This window comes from Eublepharis macularius, chromosome 19, assembly GCF_028583425.1.
Source record: "Eublepharis macularius isolate TG4126 chromosome 19, MPM_Emac_v1.0, whole genome shotgun sequence".
Taxonomy (NCBI): Eukaryota; Metazoa; Chordata; class Lepidosauria; order Squamata; family Eublepharidae; genus Eublepharis; species Eublepharis macularius.
The window spans coordinates 8,944,607-8,967,289 of record NC_072808.1 but is presented as its reverse complement, the minus strand read 5'-3'; the positions used below and the strand labels follow the sequence as shown (position 1 = coordinate 8,967,289).

The 22,683-nt window shown below is 45.9% G+C and overlaps 1 protein-coding gene across 2 annotated transcripts in view; it reads right to left on the bottom strand.

The window, feature by feature from the left end:
• Nucleotides 1–21,930, bottom strand: part of STAC3 (SH3 and cysteine rich domain 3) — a 29,977-nt gene extending 8,047 nt beyond the window's left edge. Inside the window, exons 1-9 of one of the 2 annotated variants that reach the window (XM_055003933.1) lie at nucleotides 21,684–21,930; nucleotides 16,988–17,048; nucleotides 11,527–11,782; nucleotides 9,313–9,410; nucleotides 7,947–8,001; nucleotides 7,552–7,643; nucleotides 6,294–6,360; nucleotides 2,181–2,230; nucleotides 1,146–1,237 (exon numbers count right to left, since the gene is read on the bottom strand). In XM_055003933.1, coding sequence (XP_054859908.1) covers nucleotides 1,146–1,237; nucleotides 2,181–2,230; nucleotides 6,294–6,360; nucleotides 7,552–7,643; nucleotides 7,947–8,001; nucleotides 9,313–9,410; nucleotides 11,527–11,782; nucleotides 16,988–17,047 — 770 coding nt within the window. In that variant the 5' untranslated portion in view covers nucleotide 17,048; nucleotides 21,684–21,930. The remainder of the gene's footprint in view (nucleotides 1–1,145; nucleotides 1,238–2,180; nucleotides 2,231–6,293; nucleotides 6,361–7,551; nucleotides 7,644–7,946; nucleotides 8,002–9,312; nucleotides 9,411–11,526; nucleotides 11,783–16,987; nucleotides 17,049–21,683) is intronic. The other variant, XM_055003934.1, reaches the window with a different exon arrangement.
• Between the last annotated feature and the right edge of the window lie 753 nt (nucleotides 21,931–22,683).

Below are 22,683 nucleotides of genomic sequence, written 5' to 3'. Positions count from 1 at the left end.
GTTCATGGTCCGTGGTTCGTAAAAAGTGATGAACCACAAACCACACAGTTTGGTATTTTCCTGGTTCATGCCTATCTCTGCTTAGGACTCATCATCATCATCATTGTAAACCATTTATTGGCACAAAATACAGTAAAATAAAACAAAACAGAACAAGGAAAAGAAACCCAAAAGGTAGATGTCAAAAGGGTAATATGAAATTCATACTTAGGAGTCATTTATTCTGACTTAACTGCTCCACTGAAATTATGAACAGGACAGAGGGCACTGAATTAAGGGGAACAGGCATTGTGTTTACACAGAGCTCTAATAACGTTGAATCTGAAATGTTTCAAATCAATAAATATTCTTGCTCTGCAAGGATGCAAATGTGTATTTCAGGTGGGATGGGTCGGTTGAGTTGCTTCCAACAAAGTGCACGATGATCAACTGTGTACCATGCGCAGCACATGGGAGCACTGGTTTGAAAACACTCTCTCACAGGGCTTTTTTTCCAGGAAAAGAGGTGGTGGAACTCAGTGGGTTGTCCTCGGAGGAAACGGTCACATGGCTGGTGGCCCCGCCCCCTGATCTCCAGACAGAGGGGAGTTTAGATTGCTTTCCGCACCACGGGCAATCTGTCTGGAGGTCAGGGGGTGGGGCCACCAGCCATGTGACCATTTTCAAGAGGTTCCGGAACTCCATTCCACTGCGTTCCAGCTGAAAAAAAGCCCTGCTCTCTCATAAGAACTTTCCATTCAAGCAGTAGAATAAGTGACATTTGAGGTGAAACTTTGCTTTCCTTTACCTGTGCAAAGGCCTCTGAATTCAGATTTCCACTCAGCCAATTAAGAAGGAAACTTAGCATACATGCTGTCTTCACATGACATTTTTCCAACACTGACCTTAACCTCAAAGTCAAACAAAACAATATGCAAACTGGGACACTCCTGCCATTAGAGCCAGGATACCTGGTCTTCGGCAGGATCTAGGACTCCATTCTGTTGCCGACAGCTTAAAAAGGTATATCAAAAGACAACCCAGTCACTCCAAGCTGGGACTCCCCCCCCTCCCCATCAGGTAGTGAGTTCAAGACCAGCTGAGCCTGGTATGTGTTGCTTGGGTGAAAAAATGAGAAATATTCCCCCTTCCTCCTTAGCACTCACTGGAAATCCAGGTCATCCTTCTCCAAGGCTTTGAAGCGATAAAGAGCAATGAAGTAGTGAGACTGGGGAAATCCAGTCTGCTGTTTCTTGTTCTATTCAAGAGAATAAACACACCTATTAAGATGTATTGTCGAAGGCTTTCACGGCCGGAGAACGATGGTTGTTGTGGGTTTTCCGGGCTGTATTGCCGTGGTCTTGGCATTGTAGTTCCTGACGTTTCGCCAGCAGCTGTGCCTGGCATCTTCAGAGGTGTAGCACCCAAAGACAGAGGTCTCTCAGTGTCACAGTGTGGAAAAGGATGACTCAGCCCAACCCCACCTTCCTGAGTAGATATAACTTACCTGCCAACATCTTTTCCACACTGTGACACTGAGAGATCTCTGTCTTTTGGTGCTACACCTCTGAAGATGCCAGCCACAGCTGCTGGCGAAACGTCAGGAACTACAATGCCAAGACCACGGCAATACAGCCCGGAAAACCCACAACAACCATCACACATATTAAGACTCGGCAACGGAGTTCCTGACAGCATTGAAGCTCACGAGGCACTTTGAGCGGCTTGGAAGTTTACCCAACCTAACCTTGTCATTATAAAGAGTATATCGAACTATTAGGAAATTGTGTTACCTATGAAAAAATTCTTCTAAGTATTAATTATATATTTTCCTAATTTAATGGCCTCTGGTTTTCTAAATTTTTTCATGTAGACTATGCAAGATAAACTTTTTGATTGGAGACTTAGGTGGTCTTTTTCGCTGATTCAGTGTAAGGCAGTTTCATATGTCTCACTATCACTATCTTTAGCCAACAAATTATAGGATCCAAATGCACGTTTCCATTATCCACCCACGTCCCACGCCCCTCCGAGTTGACTTGAACTAGCTCACACGTGCATCTGGCAATAGGGTGCAGGGCTTGCCCATCAATGTGTGCAAGTTCCAGACAATTTGAGAACCACCTCCTCTTTTTAGGAAAGGCACGTGATGACATTCACTTTTCTTTCCCCCATCTTCCCAAGGAAGGGCAGGCAGGTACCTTATCATCTGGGGCATTCTTTTCGGTTTTCTTGTCTCCCTCTGGATTTCCTAGAAGAAGAAAAAAGAAAGAAAGAGGCTGCATTCAGAAGAGGGAGAGCGAGCCTAGGCAGGGGGGAGGAGAAGAGGAAACAAAGTTGACAGACCACCCCCCCCCCCGTCCAAGTCATGGAAAGCAAAATTTATTCCAAAAAAGAAACCACTCTGAGCATGTACAAAGTACCTTGGCCTCACTTCCAAGCTACCATGGTAATTAGGGTTGCCAAGCTCAGATGGTGACATCACTTCTATGTACAACCTGGAAGGGTGAATGGGTAGCTCTAGGAATCACTGCAACTCTATGGTAAATCTATGGCTTTACTATAGAGTTTCCAGTGATTTCTAGAACTACTACTTGACACTTCTGGGTTGTACCCAGAAGCTAGCAATGTTTTTTCCCCCTTTATTTGTCTCCTGCCAAGCAGTAGTGGGCAAGGGATATAGGAGACAGTCCACCGTAAGTAGGCACATGGTAAGTCTCGCTTCTTAAGGACAATGGCCTTGCTGTTTTGTTTTCTCTCTCTCTTCTCTGGCCACCTTATATAAAGCTGCTACTATTGATCCCTTTAGCTCTCTGCTCCCTACACTGACCAGGTGTTCTATCTTCTGCAGCTTGCAGTATTTTTGGAAGTTGCAATCAATACACTCGAAGATTCGACAAATGGTTTCCCTGTATTTGACTAGTTCTGGCGTGTTCAGTTGTGCTAAAAAAGATGATTGCGCAGGCATGATGAGCATATCGTTTTCCCACAGCTTCCTACGTCTGCTGCCACGTTCCCATCTGCTGTTTGTCACGTTCTTCAAGTACACAAACCAAAACACTGAACACCTCACAGTTAGTGAATTAAAGCGGTGACGTGTCCCTTATTGACATTGTCACCTTGTTCAGTGAGCCTTAATGGTAACGTCAAGTGAACTGTCCAAATCTGTATCAATTTGTATATTAGCTTTCCTTTATGGGAACTCTTATTTGTTTCTGAGACCCTCCTGTGTTCACCAGAGTCTTGTTTTAACTTTGGTAACTCAGGGCCAAGCTACACGTGACGAATGACACTTGAACAGCAAGTCTATTTCTCCCTGTTCACTTGCCCTCCACTCTATCCACTTGCCGTTCAAGTGTCATTCGTCACTTGTAGCTTGGCCCTAAGAAGGAATGTGTATGAGAGTTCCATGGCTTGTATTTTTCACTATATTCTTTACCCATCATGACTGTTCGTGAAAAGGAAAGGCAGATAATCTGTTCATGATAATTCATGTATGCACATTAGAGATGGGCACGAACAGAAAAAAAACCCACGAACATGATGTTCGTTGTTCATTGCCATCCACGAACAGGGACTCACGAACAACCACAAACATGGCCCTGTTCATGAACATGTTCATGGTTGGCTGTTCGTAGGGGCCAGCAGGCTTTCCTCCAGCCATCATCCAAGTCAAGATCCCTACTGCACCACTCCCAGAAACCTGATCTGAGCAGGCAGCAGGAAAGGTACCAATAATAAATAATAGCTTGGCCCAGAGCCAGGCAGCAGCCCTGGAACTTGAAGGGGTAGATCCCTATCCCACCACACGCAAAGAAAATTCAAGCTCCAATGTACTCTATCAAAATGCCAACAGCAACTGTCTCTCTCCCTCTCCACTGTCTGCAAAGCCAGAGCTGGGAGCCCCCCTCCCCCCTGGTCTTTGCTCCCTTGTTGTAACAAATTTGGCGCTCCATACTTGAAAGGAAGACCCTCCTATCAAGCTAAATTGGGCTTAGAGTGGGGTTTCCAGGGCAACAGCAGGAGTTCAGACAGAGTTCAGGCAGTCCCTGCCTAAGTTGCCAAGGGAATTGATTGCAGGTGCCAGACTGTCTGGCTTGACGAACATCAACGAATGAGGCTTGCAACGGCCACCTGTTCGTTTAGAATGGGGCCTCACGAACAGCTTGTTCGCAAACAGCAGATCGGGCTGTTCATGGCTTTTTTTTTGTTTGTATTGCTGTTCGTGCCCATCTTTAATGCATATCTTCACACTGCTTCATGGGTGTTGTAGTAACTTAAGGGGGAAAGGTCTCGCTTTCCCTAGGCAGCCCCACGGCATTCCTCCTGCATCATGACAAACAGCTGATTTGATTGCCTGCCTTCATGTAGTCCTGACCCTATAGCATACAAAACAACTTATGCAGGGAAGTAGGTAAAAGTGATTGCGGTATGTGCACAAAACTGATGTGATATTTGATGTGGATTCTACACAATGCCATCAACTCAATCCAGCAAGGGGCTTGACTTGCATGTAAAACAAACCATTTGATTATGGTAAATTTGAAAGTCAATCACATTTATTTCCAAGTTCTCAGTATCTCAGACAAATATATGTGCAAAAAATATATATGCTGGACATTAAGTTTCATATACATATAGGCCTGCTTCCAAGTCAAGCGGCCTCACCTGTCAAATATACTCTCTCTCTCTCTCTCTCTCTCTCTCTCTCACACACACACACACACACACACACACACACACACACACACACACACACACACACACACAAAACCCCTTTAGAAATTTCTGCAAGGTTCTACAAACACCAGAATGAGGTCTGGCATAAGCAAATCTCCATGCTAAGCAAACAAACAACCAAAACAGCAACTTGAATTATTCCCTAGAAAAAAAAAGAACTTAGCTTTGAGACTGTAAGCCCGCAAGAAAGATGTGTTTTGCTTTTAATTTCTATACAGCGCCTAACAATTTAGGTACTTGTGCAAAGCATTCTCTCTCTCCAAATCCTACAGTTCAGATTCATTTCAGATGTTCATTAAGCTTGGGAGAAACCAGCAGGGTATGCAAATAGCACAAATCCACACATGTTTATTTTACCCGTTACGTAGTATGCTCATCACTGATAACCCATGTACTGACCACTGAAAAACCTGCTGTGTCTTCCAACCCCTAACAAAATCCACCATAGTTGAACAGCTGAGCATTGTTAAGAGAAATTCTCTTAATTCCTCTTTACCAAATTTCTCCCTGAAATCCAAATAATTCATTTCCTTCCTCTTCCTTAGGAATTTGAATCAGTTTTGATTTGATCACAAGAGAAGTTCAAAGAGAAGAGGTGGCAGGAAGAGGGGCTCTGCAAAATTTTGGAATTTCACTCTGCAACTGCTCAGAGGCAGGCAATGTTTCCCCAAACCGTCCTGTCCTCCAGAGACACATAGCATCAAAAAAAACCCCAAACTCTTCAAGATCTGAATTTACAAAAGGATACGTACAGCACCACCATGTGGTTTAACAGAAAATGACAAAGAGAAATCAAAGAGAAATTCCTCTTTTGAAAGAGAAAAGGAGACTCAGGAATCAGCTGCTATAGCAACTTTGGAAAAAGAAATTCCACACCCTAACAATGCTACTTTGTAACATGCTGTTTCGCATTGGCTAGCAGTTCGACATCATATACGCCCTATCAGATAATCAATATCAAAGGGCCTACCTATGCTGCACTAAACAAAACTGCAGCAAAGAAATCCAATTTTTGCACCAAAGATAGCTGGATACTTCTATCAGCATCAATTATGTGAAGCCAATTTGCATATATTTGCTTACTGCGCATAACTGGTCACAGGACAAAGAGCTAAGACCGGCAATGAAGTCCGGAGCCCTCTGAAATCCTGATAAGCCCTTTCCTAGCAGCAGAGATTTTATCAGACATAGTCCACAGACTCTTTCTAGTCTTCCTTTGCAAATAAAGGGGCTAGAAACTCAACCCCCCACAAAATTCAAAATTCTCAGGATGTTGAATTACAAACCTAGAGTCAAATTCTTTGCCTCCTCCTTGCTTTACTATAAGGCAGCAAGTCTGAAATTAATTGCAATTATTTTCCTTGTTTTAAAAACGGTTGCGTACGGATAGTTGCCATTGGGCATCATTCAATCAATATAATGGATTAAAGTGGACGGAGTTTGCTCTAAGGACTCTCTGTTGCGTTCACCAACCTCATTTACAATTGGCCTGCATGAATTCGGCATCAGATCAGCAATCTAGAAAATGCATAAAATGCAGAGCCTTTGTGGAAGAGATTTACCGAGGCACATACCTTCCTCTGGTTTGCCACCCTCTAGCTTAGGGGCCTCTGTCTCTTCCTCCATCATAGCAGCCAGTGGCTACAAAGTAAGAAAGGAGATGAGTCAGTGCGAATAGCATATGCTTTTTCTCTGATTGTAATGAAGCATACTTAGTCGCCTGAACTGAGCTGTAAAAAACACGAGTTCCTGGTACCGAGCCTCCCCCCCCCCCAAATTCTGGGGGAAAGAGTGGGCTGAACTCTGGCTAATGTTATAGTAGGCAGGGTTTAGGAGATTCTAGGAGGAGATTATACATGGTGTTTAGAAGACACTTTACTCAGGACCAGTGAAGTCTTGTAGCAATATGCCAGGAGTGTATATGGAGAGTACCAACTCAACCTCCTTTCTCCTTGCAAAGAAGAAAATGGGATTCTCAGTTTGTGGGTGGTACTTGCGAGTCTTCAGAGGCAAATCTAGGGAAATATTGTTAGGGTTACCTGCTCCCAGTCATCATCACCCCCAGGCTTCTACATCCTTAACCATCTTGGAAGACTAGACTAAGCTGCAATGGTGGGGGATCCAGTAGCAGAAGGTAAAGAGAAAGGGGGAAAGAGTCTAGATGGGAAGTGACAAGCCTAAATTCTATGTTAGGGGTGGCCAAACTTGCTTAATGTAAGAGCCACATAGAATAAACGTCAGGTGTTTGAGAGCCGCAAAACATGATACATTGAAGTGACTTCAGATGAAGAGGTGGGTTTGGGGGAGTGTCCTGAAAGTGACATCACAGGAAAGGGTGGAGTTTCAGTGCAGTATGCTGGAAGTGACATCATAAGAAGGGGTGGAGCTTGGGAAGAGCCATCACCTGACCTTTGCCTTGGAAGTGACATCACAAAAGTGATGTCACATCCTTGCTAGACTTCACCCCCAAAGTCCCCAGGTATTTTCTGAGTCAACTCCAACATTTTTATTGAAAATATGAAAGACATGGAAAGAAAGAAGGAAGCAAGGAAAAAAGGAAAAGGGAGGGAAAGACATGGAAAGAAAGAAGGAAAGGGAGGGAAATAAACTAAAATGTATGGCCACGGTGATACTCAGAGACCTCCGGGAGCCGCACAATATGTCTAGAAGAGCCACATGTGGCTCCCGAGCCACAGTTTGGCCACCCCTGGTCTATGTCACGTTAGCCCTTTAGAACATGCTCACTTCAACCTGGTAGGCCTTGCCTTGGGTTTACTAGAAAATACATATAACATTCATCCATGTTGCACACCCCAGCACCAAGTCCCTTACATTCTTCTTGTCATCCTGTCCTTTCTTGCGCTCCTTATTTGCCATGACGACACCTGTTCGCAGCGTCTCAAACACAGGATCGCTTCGGTTCGCTGCAGAACGAAGCCAATAAGTTAGGATGCAGTATGCAGCAAGAGGAGGTGCTGTGGCTCAGGGGTAGACCTTCTGCTTTGCATGCAGAAGGTCCCAGGTTCAATCCCCATCATGTCCAGTGGAAAGGATGGGTGGGTGATGGGAAAGACCTCTGCCTGAGACCCTGGAGAGCTGCTGCCATAGTAGACGATTCTGATACTGATAGGCCAAAAAGGGTCCAACTCTAACTAGCCCTTTCCTGTGCTCATGTGAAAGGGTACCAGACAAGAGAGGGAGGGCCAAGGGTCTATTGGGTTACTTGCCTTGTTGCTGGGCACTGTACAATGGAGAGCTGTAGGCACGACGAAAACCTGGAGGCTGCAAGACAAAAATTAGCATCGCATGCTGCCCAAGAATGTAGGAAAGGGGGCAGAACACATCCCTCTACAAAACGAGGACAGGAGCCACATTCTCCTAAAACAGATAATTAACAGCCTTGGTTCTTTGATTTGACGTACATCTGTGCGATACTCGCACAACTGAAAAACGAATTAGGCTTCTACATAGTATTTAAGCCGTTGCAGAAGCTTTGCCGTGTTTGCCACGTGTCTTGGGAAAAGGCTTCCACTGGGCCCGTTTTGCAGATGGGGAATTGAGGCAGAGCTACCTTTACAAGGCTATCCAGTGGATCTATAAGGAGGAGTGGATGTGGATGAATGTCTTTTATGATGGGGCTACTATGCTGGCCCAACATTGGTTTGTAGATCCTAGAAGGTGTGCATTCAAATATATCCTTTAGGGATTTACTGGATAACTTTCTATAGGCAGCCCTGCCTCAATTCACCATTATACATCACTTTAAGCTACAAAGAAAGACGTTCCACCAGGAGGAGGAAATGCAGCCCACATATAGGTGGTTATAGTATTTGTACACGAGTGTATTTTCCTGCATCTACAACAAGTAGAGAAAGGCACACCTGGTGAGTGACATGCATGTTGCATGTTTTCTTCTGACTTGAAAGTACTTTTGACATAGGGCAAAACGCAAATAGGTCTTTAGACTAGGGTTCCGCTCCATTCAGTATTATGGATTCTGTGGACAGGGTTGTGCAATGCATTCTCTCTCTCTCCAAATCCTACAATTCAGATTCATTTTAGATGTTCATTGAGCTTGGGAGAAACCAATCGTGTAGATGTATCATTATGTCTATCTCCTGAGTTACAACATTTCCCCCCCAAAAAGTAAAGAATTAGGGAATGCCAGTTTAGAGAGGGTCAATATTAGCTGGTGAAATGTTGACTAAACCTCCGGTTTCTTATTCAATGCAACAATTAACATAGCTGTCTGTGCATTTCTTCTAAAATATTAATATAAATGTACTCCAGTTTATTCATCCCTAATCACAGGAAAAAATTGAATCCTATATAATTAAGTTATTGATGGCTCCAGAAGAAAAATTAATGGTTTCCATACTTCTGCAAAGGAGATACATGCAATATTCTCTACCCCAGTCCCAATTACACAATTGCAATATTTTGAAGGATCTGGATTTTTGAACACTCTCCAAGGGCAGCACCCCCAAGCAAACACATTGCAGTAGTCAAGCCTGAGTGTTTTCCAGGCACGGGCAACTGTTTCAGGAGAATGAATGGCAGAGAAAATCAGTTTGGGGGCCATGGGACACTTACAATTTTTCCAAAGCAGCGCTGAAATTCCACGTAGCTCTGGCAGTGATGATGGATATGGGTTTTGCAGTTCTTACATCTCAGGCCATACTTCTTGTTGACTACAATAGAAAAAGCAGTAGCTAGTTGGGGGAACGTTGGGTTGAAACAATGCCTCCCTCCGCATTCAACATCCCTCCAGTTCTAGGGCCCTGTCTATAAGGAATGAAAGAGTACACACATCCTTAAGTGAAGGTCTGTCCCAAACACACGCAAAACACAGAGGGTGGGAATTATGTTTTGAATTGCAAAAAGGGTCCCAATCCCCACAGCCAGCTGAGCTGAACTTTAATTTTGGAACCTTGCTGGAGGAAAAACCACTTCTGTGCCTGACTGTAGCCCGCCATTCAGCATTCTAAATTGTACTCCACACCACTGCTTTACCCTTTAATTGTTGCTCTGAATTATACTATATTCTGCTGCTTTAATTGAGGCAAGACAGTTTTAAAAAACAGAGGTCTGTTGCTGTCACGTGTGGTTTGGCCCTCCAATTTCCAGTTCTCTCAAAAATTATTATTGTTGTTGTTGTTAAAATCTGCTGCCATATTGCTTTGTTGTGCATTTTTAAATGTTTAAGTATTGGTTTTTAAAGGTACATGTATTTTATATTTTTGTACAAATTGTAATCCGCCCTGAGCCTGCTGATGCGGGGAGGGCAGAATATAAATTGAATAAAATAAAATAACAACAACAACAACAATTTATAGCCCTCCCTCCCCACAAGTGGGCTCAGGGCGAGTTACAACAAAAACACAGGTATAACAATAAAATCACCAATCTTACAAAACAGCATTTCAACAATTCACCTGGTCAAAGGGTGAAGGTGTGGGTTGATAGCCTGTGGCTGCTCATATATGGGGGGCAGATGACCGTATAGCGCCCCCTCCACAGGTGGGATGCTGGCAGGGAGACTCATTTGACAAATTGAATGTTGGCCTCAACCAAATGCCTGGCGGAACATCTCTGTCTTGCAGGCCCGCCGAAAGGATGGAAGGTTTTGGCGGGCCCGAGTGTCTTCCGACAGAGAGTTCCACCAGGTCGGGGCCAGGACCAAAAACGCCCTGGCCCTGGTTGAGGCCAGCTGAGCCTCCCTGGGGCCAGGGACCACCAGGAGGTGTTTCCCTGCAGAATAATTCTATTACCTGCTTCTAAGAAGGTGCAGAATTCGGGTTACCAACCTCAAAAAAGGGCCTGGTGTTCCCTAGGAATTACAACTGATCTCCAGACTACAGAGATCAGCTCCCCTGTGTGGAAATGGCAGCTTCAGAGGGCATACCATAGAGTCTAGGAGAAACACGTAGGGCTGCCAGGTCCCCCAGTGGGGGTAGGGGATCCCCCATTCCCAGCGCCTGCCCCCCACCAATGTGGGTGCAATGTGCCACTTGAGGACAAAAAGATGAGCCAAATGGATGAAGCCAGTACCCCTGCTCAACATACAGCTCGCCACTGATCACATGCCACAAAATTTTCCTTTCACTGTCTATATTCCTGCCTTAATCTGCTCTCTTTGTAACGCTGGTCTTCCTTGGAGGTCTCCCATTCAATTACTAACCAGGGCCAACCCTGCTTAACTTCTGAGATCTGACGAGATCAGGCTCACCTGTGCTATCCAGGTCAGGGCATGATCTCAGAGCTAAACTACAAGAGTCGAATTACACAAGGGCGCTCACATGAAGGGAGTCACAATGTTAGCCGGGAAGCCAAGTTTTAAAAGACAGATCACACAGCTTTGTCAATTTCTCCTCTTTACAGAGCCAGCAAACATCACTCCTTGGAAAGTTTGTTAATTTCCTCTTTGCCTCCCAGAAGCAGACGTGAAACTGACAGAGCCTTCAGGAGGCAAAGAGGAAATAAATAAACCACCTGAGAAGCCATCTTTGCCGGCTCTGTAGAGAGGGGAAATTGACAAAGCCTTCTGATCTGTCGTTTAAAACTTGGCTTCCCGGCTAACATTGCGACTCCCTTCACGTGCTCCTCCTCGTGTAATTGGTCTTTTGTAGTTTAGCTCTCAGGTAACTATCTTTCGATACTGCACTTCAAACTGTCTCCAGCATGGGGGGGGGGTTGCAATGGGGGAAGCCACAGCAGTTGGACCCCTTCCTGCCAATATGGGAAGCTGTTCTTCAAACTCCCGCCATCCCTCCAACCCTCTTTTTGCTTCTCTTGGGTAGGACTTACGGACAATCATGCGGGCACAGACGTCACAAAACTTGGGCTTTTTGAAGTAATGATCCTTGAACTTGTGAGGTTTGTCGTTGACTGGTTTTTCTGGCTCCGGTGGTGGCTCCAACTCCTCCTCTTCGTCCTCCTCCTCTTCCTCATAGTAGTAGATGGGTCCCCCCGAAGGGGTGACCAGCTCCCCATTGGCTTGTAGTTCCTCTGGGACAAGCTCCTCCTTGGGCTTGCGTTGGAAAAGTTGCTTTAGCTTCTGCAGCTGAGGGTCCAATTTGGGGTGGGGGTGCGGGGATGAGGTGTGGTGGGGCAGGGCGGGGTGGGAGTGGATGGGTAGGGTGGAAATAAGCACCCGATTGATGCCAACTAGGATCTCTGGCAACCAGCGCCATTAGCATGCACGTCTCTGGCACATCCATGAGGCAGTTCACACACAGAGGCAGCAACAAATAAAATGAAGGGAACACCCAGGACACGTTTAGGGCCTGTGGCTACAAATGGAGAAGGAGCCAGCATTTGATTTCTGTGTTCCCATGACAACACAAGTGAATGCCCAAAGCGCACGACTGAAGCAGTGGCCTCTGTGCCCCTGGGTGGAGGCAGCAACACACAGCAAACTCCTTCAGGTATGGTGGCTTCCCTTCACAAGGCAATGAGGCCCACTGGGGTGAGAAGAAAAAATCACCAGACGGGAGGAGCTGAGGCATAAGGAAGGCTGAGCTTGAGGACCAATCTCCACAGAAAAGCATTTTAAGCAGGGCTAGCAGCTAGTTTAAAAAAATTTGTTGTTGATTGGCCTTTCAACCAATTAAATGCTTTGTAATAATTCGATGAAGCACTTTGAAGCAGTTCACATCTCTAACCTCAGTGACTCCTTAGGACAACTCTTTTGACAAAGAGATCTGTGGTTCTCTAAAGCTTACGTTACAATAAAGTTGGTTGGTCTTAAAGGTGCTACAGGACTCTTCATTATTTTGCAGCTACAGACTAACATGGCCAACTCCTATGGATCTTGTAAAGTAGGGGCAATTCTGCACATCCTGGCATAGCTCTATACACGTGCAATGAGGGCGTCTTCCTGGCGTGATTTCTGACTAGAGATGGGCACAAACCAAAATATGAACCAAAATTCATGACGAACCAGGCCGGTTCGTGGTTTGCGAACCAGCAGTTCATCAGATTCCATTTCTGATGAACTGCCACGAACTTTAGGCTGGTTCATTTGGTTCGTTTTTTGGTTCGTCACTGCAGACAGCTTGGAGCTGATCAATACGTTTCCTAGGCAACAGGGTATGGACTTCCTGAAGATCTTCTGCTAGCCCAGAAGTGACCTTCTGCTGACCTGGAAGTGACGATTTTCTGGCCTGGATGTGACATTTTCACGAACCAAGCAAACCGGTTCATGAACCGGGGTCAGGTTTGTGAAAGTTTGTGGTTCGTGAAATTTGATGAACCACGGACCACATGGTTTGTTTTTTCCCTGGATCGCGCCCATCTCTATTTCTGATGTCATTGTGCCTCGAGAGCAGCATCATGGCACGATGACATCAGAAATTGCACCCAGAAGACACCCTCATTGCACAAATATAGCGCTATGCGGGGACGTGCGGAATCACCCTAGGTTATATTGCCATCACAATATTGTGATTTGGGGTGGGGGTGAGGCTTAGAAAAAGCAAGTTGCCAAACGTGCCTTAGACAAGCTGCTATTTTTCATGGCAGAGGTGTGATTTGAACCGGAGGCTTACTGGTTTATAGATCAATCCATTACCCAGTATATTGTCTTTAATTGGTTATATTTAATGAAATAAGCATATTATCAAAACATCTACACAGGCGCTTTTGGGGAACACTGAAGAAAATATTAATTCCCAATTCAGCAAAAGTTGGCACTTATTATTTGAAGGAGAGGCCTCATTTAATAGTTTCATGTTGCCTCCTAGTAAAATACGACTTGAGAAAAGGGTTACCAACTTCAAGGTGGTGCCTGGAGTACTCCCCAAATTACTACTGATATCCAGACTACACAGATCAGTTCTCTTGGAGGAAATGGCAGTTCAGAGGTTGGATTTCTATCACCACTGAGTTTCCTCCTGAAATTCCACGTTCCCCAGGCACCATCCACAAATCTCCAAGAAGTTCCCAAGCAGGAGTTGGTAACCCAATTTGAGAACAAAGATAGATTTAAAAAAAAAATCTACAAACTTACCCTCAATTCACAACCCACCAGCTACAAGTGACGAATGACACTTGAACGGCAAGTGTATTTCTCCCTGTTCACTTGCACTCCACTCAATCCACTTGCTGTTCAAGTGTCATTCGTCACTTGTAGCTTGGCCTTCAGCCTTCCATCTTTCCAAGGTGAGTAAAATGAGTACCCAGTTTCCTGGGGGTGAAATGTAGATGACTGAGGAAGGCAATGGCAAACCACCCTGTAACAAAAAGTCTGCCAAGAAAACGTTGTGAATGCGACGTCCCCCCATGGGTCAGTAATGACTCCGTGCTTGCACAGGGGACTACCTTTGCCTTTTTGGCCTATCAATTGCATTGGGGAGGCTGGAGTGGGGGCAAGATACCACAGGCTGACCCTGCAGAGTTAAAGACTTATGCACATCCTAGGTTTGCTATCACCTCTAAATTCCAGTCCTTATGACACTATTAGCTTCATCACCATCAGTTTAGGGTTGGGTTGGGAAATACTAGATTTGGGGGGGGGTGGAGCCTGGGAAAGGTGGGATTCGAGGAGGGGAGAGAGCTCAATGCCATACAGTCCATCCTCCAATGCAGCCATTTTCTCCAGGGGAATTGATCTCCGTCATCTGGAGATCAGCATAAATTATGGGGGACCTCCAGGCACCACCAGGTTGGTAACCATACATCAGTCTGACGACATTCTTTTTGACCCTGAGCAATGTGGTGTGCCAAGGGGGAGAGACGATGCTTTACTGACCCAGATTTTGCTTTGGGCTGCCAGGGTAGGTAGCCAAGGCAGAACACACAGGACTTGGGAGAACGACAGCTAAAACGCAACCCCTCTTCCTGAAGCTAAAGTTGCTAATATAGGAGAGAGAACCAGCCAATACACATCCCCGCACATTTGCTCACAGGCGTTTCTTTGCGCACAGGCAGGGTCTCCAAGGATTCTGAAATCCAGCAGTTTAATGAAATGTGGAAATTGCTGCAGCATTTTGATAATGCAAGAGGATTTTGCAGCTGCAAACTAACCGACTGGCACAACTTTGGGCTGTGCCAGACATCAAAACATGGGCACGCTGGAATGCAAATTCTATAGTGAGTTTTTCAGTCAGTTGTTTCCTGCCTATATACCTGTGCTCTGTGGCTGCTGCTCTACGGAGGAAGAACGGCTTCATGCTGGTCTTGCATTTTACCGCAAGCCTTCTGCATCGCTTGTTCGTCACCAACATCAGCACAACTTTCAATGCCTAGTTAGTTTGCGCTTCCCACTTCAGTAGCATTTTATTCCTCCATCGCTCAAATTACTCCACTATATTGACTCAAAAGTAAACTAGTTCAGCTATCAATCCCTCTCCCGCAGGGAACCGTAATTCGGGGAGGGCGGCCAGAGCGGTGTAGCGATTCGGGTGTCAGCGTAGGACCTGGGAGACCCAAATTCAAAGCCCCGTTTTGCCGTTTTGGCTCGCGGGTGACTAGGCCAATCCATTCTCAGCCTGACGTAATTCACAGGATTATTATTAGGAGGATAAAACAAAGAAGGGGAGAACAGTGATATAAGTTGCTTTGGGGAGAAAAGCAGAGTATAAATATCTAAATAAATAATAAAAAATAGGGATGTCGAACAGAACATTTCTCAGCACCGTACAACTTCCAGAATTGGATGGAGAGTTAAGTTGGCATAAAACTGGTCAATGCTCATTCTGTGGCGTTCTAGAGTTCTCCCTGTCCTCCATCATGGCCTGGCTCAGCATTATACTAAGTGCAGAATGCCACACTAATGTTATGGCTCAGAGGTTAACCGTAAGGTTGCCAACCTCTAAGTGGGCAATGAATGAAAGCCAAACTCCCAAAACACTGCAGAATTTGGTTTCCCTGCTGCGGAATTCCTGGCCTCCTTTGCAGATTTGGATCTACCCACCTACCCAAAACAGCACAACAGCTAGTTTTTCCGGCATAGCAGCCCTTCATGACATTTCAGAAAGAGAAAGGATTTTCAAAAGCAGTTTGCAAAATCATTAGGGTTGCAAACTTTTTGATGTCAAACATTTCGGGCAGGGACCAGGCCTTGGGTGGAACCCAGAGGATTCTGAGAGCCAAGGAGCTGAAAATTAAAGCTTTTTGTTCACTGCTGTGGACAGTTTTGGCAAGCATGGTGGCCTGAACCGGAGCTAGCATGCATGAAACAGCCATGCGCTGGAGAAGGTGAAAACGGTCCTCACAGATGCCATACAGCCAAGCTTCCTTGCAGTCCTTCCCTATTGTTCTTTTAATCTGGCAAACAGCCTGGATTATTTTTTTTAAAAAAAGGACTTATGTACACTTAGCCAGGGCTTTTTTTCTGGGAAAAGAGGTGATGGAACTCAGTGGGTTGCCAGCACAGGCGGCAACTCCTGGCAGGAGGTGGTGCCCCTGGTATCACATGTGCACATGCAAAGTGCGCGCATGTTCCCAGGACTGCACAATCACATCACTTGGGGTCAGCTGGAACAAGGAGGGAGTTTTTAAAAGTTTAAATCACCCTCGGCGCAAACAGTCACATGGCCGGTGGCCCCACCCCCTGATCTCCAGACGGAGGGGAGTTTAGATCGCCCTCCACACCGCTTGGTATGGAGGGCGATCTGAACTCCCCTCCGTCTGGCAATCAGGGGGCGGGGCCACCGGCCATGTGACCATTTTCAAGAGGTGACGGAACTCCGTTCCACCGCATTCCGGCTGAAAAAAAAGCCCTGCGTTTAACCAATTTGGCCTCTTTCCTCCTGGGCAAAGGGCAACCCTTTGATATGGTATGATACCCTTGTGATATGGTATGATACCGTATCTACTGCTGGGGGGGGCAGGGAGACAACATATTTAAAGCTTCATCGGCTGCTCTTGAAGTGAAGCACTTTGGATATCATCTATAAGAGAGAGCTTGGCTGAGCAAGCTGGCCAAATAAAGCATCCCACATCCCAAGCAGTGGGAGAAAGCATGGGCCGCACCGTGCTCACAACACCAAACACAAAAAGTTGATTGCAAAGCCTGGTGCTTCAGGGATCCAGTTCAGTTGACGGTGGCCAAGAATGGTATAGTGGGATGGGATGGGCTTGGACCTGTTGCACATTGGATCATGGGCTCTTTGGCTCCTGTGGCCGCAACCAGAAGAAACAGGCATCACTCAATGTTCCAAAAGACACTTTGGCTCTGGACAGATCCTATGGCTGATGGTGCAAGAATCAGGGCATCGAGGGAGTCAATATCCTACCCGCCCAGAGCAACCCCAACAGCACTTACCCCTTTCCTGCCTTCAGATGTGGGTGATGCAGGCGGTTCAAGAATCTCTTTTTCCGTCATACTGCATGGAGAGAGATGCAAAAATAGAAGATGCCAAGACAAAACACAAGAACCTCTGCTCTTTCCGAGAAGGCACAGTGTAGAAGGCACTGATAGACTACTACAGGGGCTCAAGCTGGGACCCAATCATCTGAGACTGGCATTGCTTCCTGGATTTGTGACATTCCTGAATACGGCTCAGACGCAACCCCTGCAGAGTTTGATTTGGCCCCAGCCAGCAGGTAGTGGGTATCACCTTGCTTGAGGTTACAGAACACCTGGAACTTGCCCTGTCTGCTGGTTAGCTAGTGGCAAGGGCAGAGGTTCCATCTACTTCAGGTGTACCCTTACAGTCTCAAGCTACACTTCCTCAGATATTTTTCACCCTGTGGTGAAAAGACACACCTAGTTGGGCCAATGTCTGCTGCCTAGTCAATATGATTCTAAGGAGGGGTGGAATCACATTGCAGGTAGTTTAAGGATGGATGGATGAATGGATGGAGTCAGGGCTCTTTTAGAGGGGGAACATGCAGGAAAGCAGTTCCGGTAGTTCCCCAAAGAGGTCACGTCAGGTGGCCCCGCTCACCTGACTCTCAGCCGTTTTGGCCTGGATTGGGGCCGAAACAGCCCAGATCGGGCCTCTGATGGGTGGTGGATCACCCTCCCACTCAGCAGCGGCCCGATCCTGATCATTTTGGGCCCCTTTTCGGCCATTTTCAGCCCCTTTTTGCCATTTTGGGCCCAATTTCAGCCTTGAATGGCCAGGATTGGGTCCAAAACAGTCAGGATAGGTGATGTCAGGGGGTGTGGCATATGCAAATCAGGTATGCCAATGAAACACTTCCGGTGATGGCAAGGGGTGTGGCACATGCTAATGAGTTATGCTAATGAGTTCCTCCAGCTCTTTTTCTACGAAATGACCCCAGGATGGACGTAATGCGGATTCCCATTCCGGCTCAGTTAAGGGGACAAAATTCAAGGCCCCCCAGCCATGATGGAGGCCCATGGAGCCAGGGAAGTCATGTGACGTGCTTTTCATACAATGTTGAAGTTAGATCTCTATGGTATGAGCGGGAGTCTTTGCCTGGGAGGCTCTTGGCAGCTCTGGCTGGGCTAGAAGAAAGGCTAAATCAGGGATCAGTCCCAGAAACGGATCTCAGTGACAACGCCCTGCCACGTAGGAACACATGCAGAGTCTGTCTTACTCCAATAGGGCTGCCACCTTTTAACTGGTACAGATTATCCACTGTTCATTTTATCAGTGGAACAAGATGGGACATCATAAATGCGGCATCTGTGGCCCCAGTTGCTGATCCTCATGTCTTCTTGCATCAAGGGACTTCTTGTCTCAGGTGTCCCTCCATTTCTGAACCGGGAGGCAAGACAGCTCACGACAACAGAAAAATTCTCTTGCACGTGCATCTGCCCCTTGAAGCCGGGGGACAACTTGAGAGTGAAGCCAGAAAAGCATGCAAGGGACAGAAGAGCCCCTTGTGCACTTGTCTTCCACTCTCTATTCTTTGCCACTTTATGGAACAGAGAGACTGGTGGCTAGACTTGCCAGCAAGCCACGGTTCGCTCACCACCCTATGCCGCATTCAAGCAGCATTTCCAGCCGCAATGGTTAGAATACTTGAATTGGAGCACAGAGAGCTGGAGGGTGCCAATCGCGACACAGAACAAGCATTCAGACAACGTAAGCTTCACATTCAAATTCCGTGTGAGAAATGTAAAAAATAAGGTTTCAGCATGACGTGGAAATGGTTAAAATGGGCCCGCCAGGGCTATGCCTCCAAGAAAGGGCGTGTCACTTAGTATGAAGAAGGATCTTGGCGAGTTTAATTTTTAACTTCACTGCACCCATCTCTTTTGGGAAGAGCAATCACAATAGTTGCCTTTCACTGAATTTAGAACATTATCCCTGCATTTCATGCTATTATTAAATGCTTGCCTGTGCATTCAATTTCTTTTTCTTACTCTGAGACAAGCTAGTAAGAGAAGATTTTTTTAAAAAAAGACTGCAGACAGGAGAATTATTCTTATCACCCTTCCAAAAAGTACATATATATGCCAAGTTGCAACGTCGTATTATTGAGGTATTTAAGCTGAAGTTGTCCATGCTCCTCGGCAACCCTCTCAAGCTTAATACAAACTACTTTTTATTATGGTGAAGATGGACCATTTCATTGGTGAAACAGGGATTTGAATCTCCTTTAATTGATCTGAGTGCAGAACTTGATAGCCGCTCGTGCAGATTACGGGGAAGGAAACAGTGGCTTCTTTTACAGAGCTCGAAAGCGGCATGTGCTTCAATCCTAAACAAGTCCTGAAAACACTCTATTTGAGCACACAGCAGCTAGCAAAACTACTATATTGTTACAACAGTAATGACTTCCTGCAAGGAATTATGGGAAGTGTAGTTTTGTGAGGCTTCTGAGAATTCTGTTAAAGTTCTCTAGCCCTCTCACACAACTACAGATCCTGGTGTAACTGCCAGCAAATCATTTTTTTGCCATTCTCATCCATTTGACAACACAGGTCGTGAAGAAGACATTCCCTTGCTCTTCTACTGCCCAATGGTTTCCCAAGAAAGCCTGGGCTGATTTCTCAGAGTTCTACAAACTTATGGTATGGCGTGCCTGAAGAGATCAGAAAGGCCCCCACGCTTCTGCCTTTTCGCAAACTATGTAGAACTGAAGTAAGATGGCTTTTAAACACCATTAATAGGGCTGTGCTGTAAGGAAATGGTTCAGAAAGGTCTGTTGGAATAGGAAAGGGACTGTAGACTATACTACTGAATACCGCCCATTGCTGTAAGCATGATCCTACTGGACAGTTTCTGCGTCTAGTAACATGTCATGTCGATTTGCTTATGTTCTGTTTCAGCACTGTTTCCTGCTCTGTATCAGATTTCTGGTTTTCTTTCTGTAAGCCTGACTCCATTGTGTTGTTTATTCAATATTTCAGCGGCTGACTGTATTGGCTACACTGTGTAATCTGCCTTGAATTTCAGAAATGGGGACTATAAATAACATAGATTAAAAAATGATAGGGGAAGAGGACAGAACTGAGAAGTAATTCTGAAAGGAGCTCGTATGTACAAAAAAGAAGTAAGTACGTTGTTTAGTGCTCAGTAAGAGCAAACATAGTTTGAAGAGGTGTAAGCAATGCACTTCGTTTCTATAGAGAGCTGATGGGGCCCCCGTCTGCTGGGCAGCCAGGCTTGGGAAGTGCTTCTACGAGTCTGTGAAGCACAAGTTCAAACACAAGTTGTGGCTGCTCAGCTGTGAAGCAGAGGCACTCTGTGCATGCTCAGAGGTGCTTTTAATCACTACCACTCCGATTATTTGAATCCTGGTGCTGAAAATTAAGGGCAAGGGCTGACCCTGACCACAAATCAAGCCCCGATTAAGACTGAAACCTGGAAGATTGAAATGTGATTGTAAAAATCATCTTTCCTGTACGGTCAACCACTGAGTCGGAAACTTGGTACAAGCACATTTATCACTCACCAGAATCCTGATACGAGTCCATTTATAAACGGCCTGTTTTCCACCTGTGCACACCCACAGCGGGAGAGCAGTCAGAACACAATCCATGTGGCCCGTCTGAAAAACTCACTCCTATCCATCCAACCGAGTTCTCTGAAGTTATCAAGGGCTTCTTCTCATCAAAAAAGGAGCCAAGCCCCAACATCAAAGCAAGAAGAAACTCCTGGTCCCCAACAAGGGTATTCCTGCCCCTTCCTTCCTGCCTAAACATTCCATCCCACCCTCCGATGACGTAGCCAGAGAGCAACCCAGCTGTTAACCAGGCCTACGCCTGGCCTTAGTGGTGCCATTAGTAGCTCAGCAGAAAGGCATCTGGGCTTTCCAGTGCATAGCTGCTCTCGTGTCTCTGTGCCCACAAATGGATCCAAAGTCCCAGCAGCGGTCATAGCAACAGCCAAGAGCCTCCAATTCCTAGAGGTTTCATCAGAGCTGCCCGGCCTTCTACTCATCGGCTGATGTAGTCTACGTGGCTACGAGACTGAAACGTGGCCTCTAAGGCAAATCCAAGGAAGCCACAAACTCCGGATTTAAATACTTGTCTTCGACATTTTAAAATCACCACCACCACCCTCAGGACTAAACGTGATTTGCATTTCAGGCTGAAAGATTAGGCTTACGTTTCGTCCGTTTAGGAGCACAACCAGAGCCCCCCCCCCCCAACCCCACAACACCTCCTTTCATCAATCGTCCATCTGCCATGTGACGGAAATGAAAATACTTTAGGAACTCTCAAAACTTCAGTTCCGAAAACACAAGGCTAAGAACTTGTGGCAGTTCCCGATACACATTCTGGCCTAGAGACTCCCGCAAAAAGCAACATTTTTAGAACAACGCACTCCTCAGTTCTCTCCCCAGCCTCCGCCAGAATAGGAGATTCAGCCATCTTAAGCCTCCATAGAAATTCACATGCAATTTCATTTACCTCTGAAAACAAATCAGGATATTAGGTTGACAGAGTGGGGGAAATGGGCTGCTAAAAAGAATACAGAACTGGGAGGGGGGGCATGTTTCTCAACTGTAGGAGCCTAGAAGAGACCTTAGGGACATCTTGTGCCCCAGTAGTTGGTGGGAGTAAGTGCTGGGGACAGGGGAAGGAAGCCACTTACCTTCAGAGATAAAAGTTCACACAAGCTGCTAATTAAAGCCTTCCAAAAAGCATCCGGTATTCCCCTGAAAACTCAGCTTTTTCCTTGTCCTGCCCAACATCTCACTTTAAAGATCCATGGAGGATAAAGAGTTTACCCTTCCTGGGTTTTAACGCACAAAAGTTTGCCGTCCCAGCACCACAAGGAACTAGAGTGACAGGGCGAGAGGGGAAAAAACAGCTGCCATCCATTGGGAGGGCTGACATAGAGAAATTGGACACTGGACAGCAGTTCTAACATGACTTGTGGGGCCAAAGTGCTGGAGACAGCAGTGCAGCCGCTCGGCCCACCTGTGGGGATTGAGGAGGGGTGGGAATAGTCACAGATATGGGCAGGGAAGGTGTGGCAAAGGATGCATTGGTTCCCAGAGGCCTCTGAGGAAAATCATTTCCCAGCACGGCGATTCTCATCAACCCAGTTCTGCATTATTTACATCTCATCAGAATATACCTGCTCTCGGCTCAGGGGAAGAGACTGTCAGAACACGGAAATGATGCCAGATTTCACCTACGTAACTCCGGCCAAACCTGCCTTGCTCATCCCTTGACCTTAGTAGTAATTCCAGAGAAATCTCAGTGCAACCAACAAAATAGCAGAAAAAGCCACTCTAAAATACAGCGCTTCCCAAACGAACGCAAAACGAGAATGGTATTGTATACGAAATATTAATAGTGTGTATCAGTACAAAAATATAACAATTTCAGTCCAGTATCGAGAAATAACTGATGAAGGATTATAAGTTGACTGATAAAAAACTTCTGAGCTGAATTAAGGTCAAACATTCTTTCCAAACCAAACAATGAAATTTACTATGAGGTTTTGAGCGCATGTCGATGTAATACATTTCATTGTTTAGTTTGGAGAGAATATTTGACCTGGATTGCATGTCTGATATTCTGCCAGGTTCCCTTACTGAGGAAGGGACCGAATCGCCGAAACGTGAGAGTCAACCAGAAGCTCC